Here is a 9,448-nt window from a genome sequence, read left to right as displayed (position 1 = left end):
AATTTCTAGGCGTTCTTTTTTTTCGAAAAAAAAAAGTCAAGATTTTTGTCTTTGAGAGATTACACTCCATTAGGGCGTTCTTACGCCTTGAGGACCCGCATCTGAGAATCAGAGGATTCCCTATCCTCCCAAGATTGCAAGGCGCGTACCCTTCACATGTACTTCGTACCATAGTTGTCTAATTTGACTAGTACGATCAAGTGTATAAATATCGTATTGTTGCGTCAGTCGGGAGCAGGCGAAAGCTCACTCGTCAACTTCATGTCGGAGAGGGGTAGCGCCCACAGCCCTGACGTGCGACGCGTATGCTGCAATGTTCAGAAATCATCAACTTGGATGACAAGACTTCTGGGGTGTCCTTACGCCCTAACGCCCTAAGACCCCGCGTCTGAGAATTAAAGAATATCCTATCCATCCTAAAATGGGTGCAAGGTGCACAGCCTTCAGACGCTCTTCGTACCATACTTGTCTAATTTGATTAGGAGGTTCAAGCATCAGGATACGGGAGCAGGAAAAAGCTCACTCATCAACCTCTTAGCGGGAAAGGAGGTGGCGCGTACATCTCCTGACATGCAACGCTGTACGATGCACTGGCGAGAGTATAACATCGGCTTCGGCGATACATCTTACAAGTCTTTGATACCGTTGGACTCGAGGCACCGCAACTGGGAATCAAAAGTACCTCGAGTTTGTCGAGAACCCTATCGGCTCATCAAACAATTGGATAACAAGGCGGCATTGATTTGCTTTTATTCTGCGTTCGAGCCGGCAGAGTTACCGCTACGCTGCAGAGCAATTACAGGCTCTTTCACGAATTCCTCTGCGAGAGAAGATTCCCATTGTCCTTGCGACCACTAATCTTGAAAGAGAAAGAGGATGGAGGATTGGTGGGAGAGAACAGGGCGCATTCGACAACTATCAGATAAAGGTCGTTGGTCACGCGTGCATCGCCGCCGCTAATAGATTGGACGGCAGACGCAAAGACCTTTATGAAGAATCGCGTCACGATCGGGATCCGTAACCTGGTTGAAAATTTTACTGCAAACGAGCAGAAGCAAGCTTGGTTAGGAGGGGATAATATTAATCTGTCCGCGTCGTTGACACATAAGCTGAAGGGTTACTTCAGGGGAATTCGTGCCTGAGAAGGAAGGATCTTGTCACTCATCTCACTAAGCGTTGCGTTATTTCTCGAGAAGTCGCAAAACGGTTGGCTGATATGATCAAGCACGATGTAGAAGCTACTTGACTTTACCCTTTCGACAACTTTATGCTCATCCGATTATGAAAATTTCCTTTGCCCTTGCCATTAATACGTCACACATGGATTTATGCTATGTACGTATTCCAGTACAATGCTCTCCATATGCGAATGCGGTGGCGAGGACCACTGGGGCCGTGGCCTGCGTGGCTCAAGATGAACTAGGTTCAATGAATTCTGAGAACCAATACAGCGAACGTGAATGCGGTGGCGATTGAGATGCACGTTCTCTCGCGAAGTAAAGCAACGAATTGTACTAAATGGCAGTGATGGTGAAATAGGCATAGTTGAGCGCTTGGATACGAAGTTGCCTTGTACTTGCGGCATAGGAAGTTCGAAGGATCGCAATGACGCTCATGTCCTAAGATAATAATAGCTGCATATCGATAGCCATGTGGTACGTTCAAGTCTGGTTTGATGTGTAGACCGGGAGCCGCGGCTGGGCGTGTTTTTGCAGGTTTTTGCACCATGAGTATCCAAATCGAACGCTCGATGATGAAGAAGCCTTTCGCAAAGATGTTTGTTGGATCGGCGGCTATAATCCGTGAACATCGCGCAGAATAATCACCCGAGAACCTCACCGCTGCAATTGTAGATACAATCATATGAACGTAACTGGCAAATATTAATGATTTCCGTTCCTTGTTTCAAATACGACCGTGACAATAAGGAGGCTCACTATGGTCCTGGGGCGTAGCGTAGATAACAGCAAAAACTGGGCACGTTCGGCAGGTGAATCCAGGCCAACAGAGGCGAAACTGTGTATACGTGGAACTCCCACTGAGGATACCAGAAAATTTGAGGGAGCCCCAGATGCGGACTCATCGATGAACGCTTTGTACACCTTATCAATGTGCAGTCTGCGGCAGCCGTCTTGTTTTATATGATTGATTATTGAAGTGATCACGAGCTTCGTGAACGAGTCACCAGATCATTTATAAAATGACAATTAACCTCCTTCCAATTTCATAGTGTGTACAAGTGGCCCGGTCGCTGTGCAATTGGAAAGTCGTCAGGTTTCTGCCCCGCAAAGACTACAAATTGAAAAATGCGGAGCATTTGATACGTAGAGGTCGGCCGTTCAAATTCAAGGAGCGCACAATAAATCGCGTACGATGGTAGACAAGCGAAGTGATTGGACTAGGTTTTCATATTGCCGTTGGATGATGATGAGAGCACTTCAAACAATTTGATTCGGTACCGGTACGTCATTTACCGTGTGAATCCTAGCTACTACTTAGGAAGGTCATGCCACTGAAACGGAACTCACCGACTAGTCGGAGGCGACCATTGAACCTACTACTATTATAGAGTCAAGACCGGCGATGATCGCACCCATGTACATCATGTGCCAATAACTTGAACCAATACCGTTACAAAATTTCATTTGACCACTGGCAGATAACGCCTTCAAGCCTCCCTGGTATAATCTCAGAAAGCTGAAATTTAAAGCGACTAGTTCAGGCGTCCGCGCGCACATGACAGTGCGTATATACATATCACTATTCACCAACATTCAAGTTACAATTGTACCACAGATCGAACTTTGAGCACCCGCGTCATTTGTTTCGCCGTTCACGATCCACGATAAGGTTCAACGTTCCTAGTTACAACCTCGATCGGAAGTACCGTTGTTTCCTACGGCCCTTCGGCCATCCCATTAAGCATGCGTCAGCTTGAAGTATTTGGACTGGAATCTGCGAGGAAACTTGTTGTCCTAAGTTAGATTGTGAGTGAATGCAACAGCGGCCAGCCCACCTTGACTGCTTATGCTGAGCTCGGTTGTCAGACTTAGCTGTCAATTCAATACAGGTCAGTTGTCCATCAAGGTGACGACATTCGATAAATTTAATGTGGTCCGGGAAAGCATAGCCAATCAAGATCCTTTTCCTCCGTCGCGCGTCAATGATCCGCGTATAGTCTCTGTTTGGCAGAGATCAACCCAGCTGCGGAGTGACTTTGTTTCAACACCTTCGTGTCAATATTTGCAACGGCTCCATGTCGTGATTTACAGGTAGACGATCTTGGACAAACGCCCTGCGAAGTTTTATTCCAGATCTGTAATGCTCTTTTTCTCGAAAGTCCTGTCGTCGGCTGTGTTTTCAAGCAACTATGACCAGTCTGGGGTTCCCAACATCCCGCGTGTCCGATTTCGCGTCTTTTAGCTCATCATTGTCTTTAAGTTACCCATCCTTTTGCCTTTGGCATTGCGACATTCCTTCGACAGATGGAGGAATTACCCTCAACGGGGAGAGGCATATACTCTTGGTGGTCGGTCAACCTTGTCGCTGAGAGGTAATGTAGCGCTCGTCAGTCTATAACTTGGTCGGGCATAACTCTGCATCACAGGTCATGCTGCCCCAATTGCAGGAACTGACTCTGCCGGTGCTCAGCTAGAGTCGGATACAGATGCAACGGCAGTACCCATTGTTGCCCCTAGACTTCCTCTATACAAACGAAGATGGTGTATAATCATTTCGATCGTTGGTGCTTGTTTGGGAATCGCGTCGCTCTTCATCATTCTGTCCCCGTGCTCCGCACAACTGTTCAGTATGTAATCAACCAATCCACGTTGGATATCCAACAGGCGGCAATACCGTTCCCTTCAAATACGTCGTAAGCGTGCATTGCGATGCACAGTAAACGCGCTCACTTATCATGCGGCTTCACTTTGGCAATGCTAGGCGTTGTATTGTGATCGTATCTGTTGACCGTTGGTTTCAGGTATCTCATACTGGTATTTTCTCCGCCGCAGCGGTCTTCTCGCAGCCAGTAAACGTGAGCTGGATGAATGGCAGTGTTGAAGTACCTCTCGGCTATATGTCGCTTTCGATCCTGTATGCTTCCAATAAACGGGCAACGATCAATGATACCACGACCCTTCTACATCGCGGATCAAAACGCCTTCGGCCGCTTCACGAGCTCAATGATTACTTCACAAAATTTTACTTGGAAATTACAGAGTTCCAATCTGAATGTCCAGGCGATGAAGTTCCCCACCCCCGCATGGTATTTCATTCAATAAAGTGGCGACCATCAATGGTGCAGTATTTTTATATTCACGTAGATTTTGGTGCAACTGACAAGGAGTCTTGTTAAGGCGCGAATGATTTTGACGGCAATGTCATTCTCGAGGACATGCAATTACCCAGCGACAATCCTGGGGGGAGGTATTGATTTTGTGGCGGTTACGCAGTTGAACAATACAAGGTATTCTTCAACCTAGAGCCTTCATTGCATTCTGACCCGATCACTTTGTATAGCCCTTTCGCACTGGAGCTGGGAACAGTAGTTTTTGACCTTGCGTCTACCAAAATGTTTATCTTGGTACTGGAACGGGGTTCAATACCAATATTGTAGGTCCTATGTTCTAAATTCTCGATTCAGATCTATCAACTTGCTTCAGGTCCCTGGTCGTAATAACATCACGTTGAACGGTATTTTGGTACCCCAGACGACGCCTGCTAACCTTGCGACGGTTCTCGCAGCTTTTCACCAATCACATCAATTTCGAAAGTTCGCCTGTCATTGCAGTGGGCAAGTCAACATTGCAGCCTGATGGTTCGCAGATATCTTGACTTAGCCAGGGTTTGGAAAGCCTTCAGTTCACGGTTTGCCCTTCAAGTCAACCACACCGATCAACCCCAATTCGGTCTATCCAGATAGGGAGCATGGCGCTTGCATTCACTTCAGAGACGACATGGACCCCGCGAACGGACAGTAACTCAATTCGCGCGACGATGCGTCAATTGTGGTGAAAGCGGGTGTTGTCATCATATTTGACTTGAGCGCAACAGGGTTGCCTTTTGGGTTTGGCTTGTCTATCGACCAGATGCAGAATGAGCTCATTAATTGTCAAAAACGGTTCGAATGCAGCGGGTTTGAATACGGTATGATCACCCCACTACATTTGTAATTCGCAAGTAACCATCTTGCCGCGCAGCGCCTGGGTGCCACCAACGTCTTCAAATCACTGTGCCGAGCCCGACAGACACCCGAGGGCACCATTAACATCACCATTTTAAACAGTGTTTTGAATGCCGCAGATCCAGAGCATGGTAGTTTCGCCGCATTCAGTATATTTTGTCGATATGGAGCTTACAGATTCTACCACGACTGACTTTCTGCTGGTTGGCAATTCTCGCGCGGTCACGAACACGAGCATCGGTCAAATTACTCTCGACCCTATCAAGGTCAACGGGTCGACCAGTCTCAATGGCCTGCAAGGTCCGAAGGGGTATACCACCATTGGGGCTGTCGACCTTATGGGAGGGACCCAGCAAGCCCTTAATTTTAGCATCGATGGTAAGAAGGCTTCTTAGATGTTGTCAAATCGTAGCTGACTTCATCCCTGGCGTTCATCTATAACCCTTCCAATCTTGATCTCGCTACTGGCGACCTACATTAGTGGTGGCAGTCGATTGTAGTGTAAGAATTTGAAATTGATATACTTCTTGTCACAGAACTCCAGCTGCAACGCGGTGGTGCAATCTTCGGAACGGCACTGATGCCCAACTTAACAATGAGCATGGGGAATAACTCGGTCCACATCTGCTTTCGATGTACGGCTGTCTACTGCCTCTGCCCACCACTTCTCAATTCACCATGTTTACAGCCTAACAACTCACCCGAAGGACTGCAAACACTCAGCCAGTTTGTTGGCGGTCAAGGTATATCTTGAATCTTTTCCTTCAAGAGAGGGAATAATTAGGTTGCCAGACGTGGAGCTTAATATCGTGGGCTACAGTGGGAGTACACAGGTCGCTTTCTCTCCTGGAGGCCTTTGAAAGTATGAACATCACCGCCACGCTCCCTGGCCTCAACTCCAGTCTTTTGTCAACGGGTTTCTTTGGAGAGTAAGTTGGGTTGCTTGTTTTCGGACCAACCTGTTAAACGATTGAACAGTCCTTCCTACCACTTTTGTTACAAACAACATCAGTCAGGTCGCCGTAGCGCTCGTTAATCCTTTCGCTGCAGGCTTCGACATCACCAGTATCTCATCTAACGTCATGTCGCATGGCTTGTACCTTGGTTCCATCAATACTGCCACGAATTTCAAGTCTGCAGGGAAATCAACTGCGAAGTCTCCCGTTCTCGACATGACCATGAACTACGATCCGCCAACGCTCTTCACACTGACTCGCCGTGCTTGCCGTGCAGGCAGGTTTAGATTCCACGCAACTGGATGACATGTAGTTCTTGGGGATTATCAGTATGTAACTGTCACGACGGCGGACTCCAAGCCAGTTCCTCAGCAGCAACGGAGAGCTAACATATACACGTCAATTCTACAAATTTCTTTTCGCTTCTGATACTAAATCAACTGTTCAAGGGATTCAATCTGCCGAATTTTGTTGACCAAGTGTTCAAGCAGTTGAGGAGTGACATACAACTATCTTCACAGCTAACGATTGGGTTCGAATTTTGCCGTACATTTGCTTTCGATTACTCACAGCAGTACTGTTGCAGGGAACTACGCGACGACACTAGTACTCAGTTATACTCAGACTGATGTCCCTATTTCTGCGGACAGCAGCCTCAACTTAATCCTGCTCATCTTGGCGAAACCTATCGTCCAGAAGGTCGTCAGTGGCAGCGTCATGGGGTAATGATATCGATTGCTTTGTAGCTCAATTACGTGCTGACTAAGCTGTGGAAAGGGCCGATAGGACCCTTGGTGCGTAGCTCCTGCACTTGGGACACCTGGTCCACCGTTAATGACATTGGTGATGTCGGAGTTACTCTCAACGGGCAAACTACGTTTGAAGTCGCAAACGCAGATTATTTACCAAGGCGGGAGAAACACCATCCAATACATTATATTTTTTCTCAACGTCTCTAGGTTATGCCAAATAACGAATCGTTTGAATCGGTCATTTCTGGCGATAACCTGACTGGTACGTTCATGCTGGGTACAACTGCGTTGTCGCTTACGAGCATTTGGCGGATACATAGTGCTCTTGGTGTGTTAGTTTCGCGGAAGCTCGGCGCCATATCATTGACAGGCCCCAAGGTATCGAAGTATCCGGCATCTCTCTTCCTTCCAAAGCGGTCGCCTTGAAGGGCTTCCGAGTCAATGGTCTTAAGAATGGTGTGGTCATCGATTCCTTCGATCTCCCATTCAACGACCCTGCTGGCGGAATCCATTTGACGATTAATTCAGAGGTCATCAATGTAGGTTTTCGTTGCTCAATCTTGATGCCTCATCCAAGTCTCTTCCGTTGTAGCCTTCTCGAGTTGGCATTGAACTCAGCTCCCTTGCGTTCAATACCTATTCCAACGGCATTGAGATAGCTCCGGTCTCTTCAACTTCGACTGTCACGCTAGCGCCAAATTATACCTCATCACTCGGGTCAGCTGGTCGGCTCATTCCGCAGAACTCTTTAGAAGGGTTCGCGACTGTTTCCGCTATTTTCAACAACTACATTCATGGCATGGACAGTCAGGTCACCGTTTATGGCGCTGGTGCTGGCCCGAGCGATGTGAGATACCTGTTGTCATCAGAATGGTGCCTGCTTATCACACCTACAGGTCACTTAGTTGAATGAAGGTATACAAACCATTCGGGTGGTGACATCGCTGCCGAACAAAGGAAAGCTTAACATCATCCAGTCGATCGATCTCGAACAGTCGTCTCTCATGTTCACCGAGGCCACCGCATACGATCCAATGTCAGGCAGTAATTTGACCACTGCTGCCTTTCGCTTTCCCAGTCGATATCACGGCGCTTGCGCAGAATATTACTGCTGGGCATCTTTTGCTGAACTGGTGATCCCACGGGGCCCCAGCACGACTGATGTTCAGAATCGTATCATTTACTTGACGTTTAACGATGATCCGTTTGCTGTGTATTCTGACCAGCATGAGACTTTCCAGAATTTCATAGCTGCTACGACGCTAGGATCTTCGCAAGGGTTGGCGCTGTCGGGCACTGCGAACGCCGATGCGTCTACGGCCGTTGGCATGTTGTCTCTTGTGGACATTGAATTTTCTGTGCAATCTACGATCACGGGATTGCAAGGGCTCAAGGTGAAACCTGCCTCTGTTGCCAATCTGGACGTCAATTACGGATATTCGGATTACCTGTTGATTACAGTGGACGCTTCACTTTTCAACCCGAGGTATGTGAAATCTGTTATGAAGACGAGTCCAATATAAATCTTTACTCGTTCGTAGCAACCTGACAATTGGTGGGCGGCAGCATACCTTTGATTGTTGCTATTGACATTTGCTCTCGGGCACTGGCGATGTCTCGTTTACATTGCAGTTTGAGTGAGCATATTCTCAAATTCCTATGAAATACACACTAACCGGCTGTCAATAGAAACCAAGTCATTGGTTCTGCCGATTTGGTGGGTATTCATGACTTCACTCCGTTTCGGCGTTTACCTTCCCATCTGCAGAGCAACATGATCATCCAGCCTGAGAACGCGTCCTATCCTACTGGTATTTACATTTTCTCTGAGTGTAGACATTTACTCGTAGTATCCGTTAGACGTCCATCGCTCCCCTCAAGGAGCTGCGCAAACAGCGGCAGCAATGCTCGGGAACCACCTTCAGGGCGTCGATTCGCAAACAACCATCATGGGGACCTCTAGTTCCACTTCGATCGGCTCTTTGGAACCGGCTCTTGCGCAGATCAATTTGTCACCAGTGACTATCCCGGCTTTGCACCAGAACCTCATTGGCAGTGCTTCCCTTGGATTTCCCACTGATATCGTTCAAACTGGTGTGGCGTCGACGACTTTCACTTTGGCAAATCCGTTCACGGCCAGCATCAATCTGCTTGAAGTCACTGCAATCGCGACCTACCACAACCTGACCCTTGGCGCTATCAATCATGTTGACATGTCTTCAAACCCAATCCATGCTAATGGACATTCCAATATTACGTCGCTTGTCCTTCCGTTCAACTTTAACCTCGACCCGTTGACCATCATTGGGTTGATCACCACTTCCGCTCAAGAGCGCAACGTCGACCTTGGCCCTCTGACGAGATTATTCCGGCTAGTTATTGATAACCCGAGCTTCCACCCACCTGTGCGTTGAGTTCTTTCTCGATCAGCGCCTGAATAACCTCTTAAAGGTCAATACATCGGTGGTGTGGGAAAGTCACAACCAGCGACCGACTCGAGCTGCTTCACGAAGAAAATAATTCAACTAAACCTTTCCAACAGCAGGAGGTTTAGG

At 47.7% G+C, this 9,448-nt stretch overlaps 2 protein-coding genes across 2 annotated transcripts; both read left to right on the top strand.

Annotated features, from left to right (window-relative positions):
* Positions 1 to 421: 421 nt before the first annotated feature.
* Positions 422 to 1,021, top strand: DFJ58DRAFT_845940 (uncharacterized protein; the record flags this gene model as incomplete). Its single annotated transcript, XM_041393227.1, has 3 exons — positions 422 to 432; positions 483 to 678; positions 773 to 1,021. 3 exons carry the CDS (start codon positions 422 to 424, stop codon positions 1,019 to 1,021), a joined length of 456 nt encoding a protein of 151 aa, XP_041238330.1.
* Positions 1,022 to 3,667: 2,646 nt separating this feature from the next.
* DFJ58DRAFT_845939 (uncharacterized protein) lies at positions 3,668 to 9,307 on the top strand (the record flags this gene model as incomplete). Its single annotated transcript, XM_041393226.1, has 24 exons — positions 3,668 to 3,722; positions 3,810 to 3,874; positions 3,983 to 4,267; positions 4,326 to 4,468; positions 4,522 to 4,614; positions 4,646 to 4,703; positions 4,747 to 4,819; positions 4,846 to 4,978; positions 5,183 to 5,316; positions 5,363 to 5,563; positions 5,722 to 5,801; positions 5,874 to 5,928; positions 6,006 to 6,114; positions 6,198 to 6,422; positions 6,455 to 6,470; positions 6,591 to 6,673; positions 6,714 to 6,843; positions 6,888 to 6,935; positions 7,101 to 7,225; positions 7,264 to 7,432; positions 7,486 to 7,740; positions 7,799 to 8,379; positions 8,583 to 8,610; positions 8,744 to 9,307. 24 exons carry the CDS (start codon positions 3,668 to 3,670, stop codon positions 9,305 to 9,307), a joined length of 3,708 nt encoding a protein of 1,235 aa, XP_041238329.1.
* Between the last annotated feature and the right edge of the window lie 141 nt (positions 9,308 to 9,448).

The sequence above is a fragment of the Suillus subalutaceus genome (genome assembly GCF_016647625.1).
Source record: "Suillus subalutaceus strain FC151 chromosome Unknown DFJ58scaffold_153, whole genome shotgun sequence".
Taxonomy (NCBI): domain Eukaryota; kingdom Fungi; phylum Basidiomycota; class Agaricomycetes; order Boletales; family Suillaceae; genus Suillus; species Suillus subalutaceus.
Note: the sequence above shows the minus strand (reverse complement) of the source record. Positions and strands in the feature narration are given on the sequence as shown.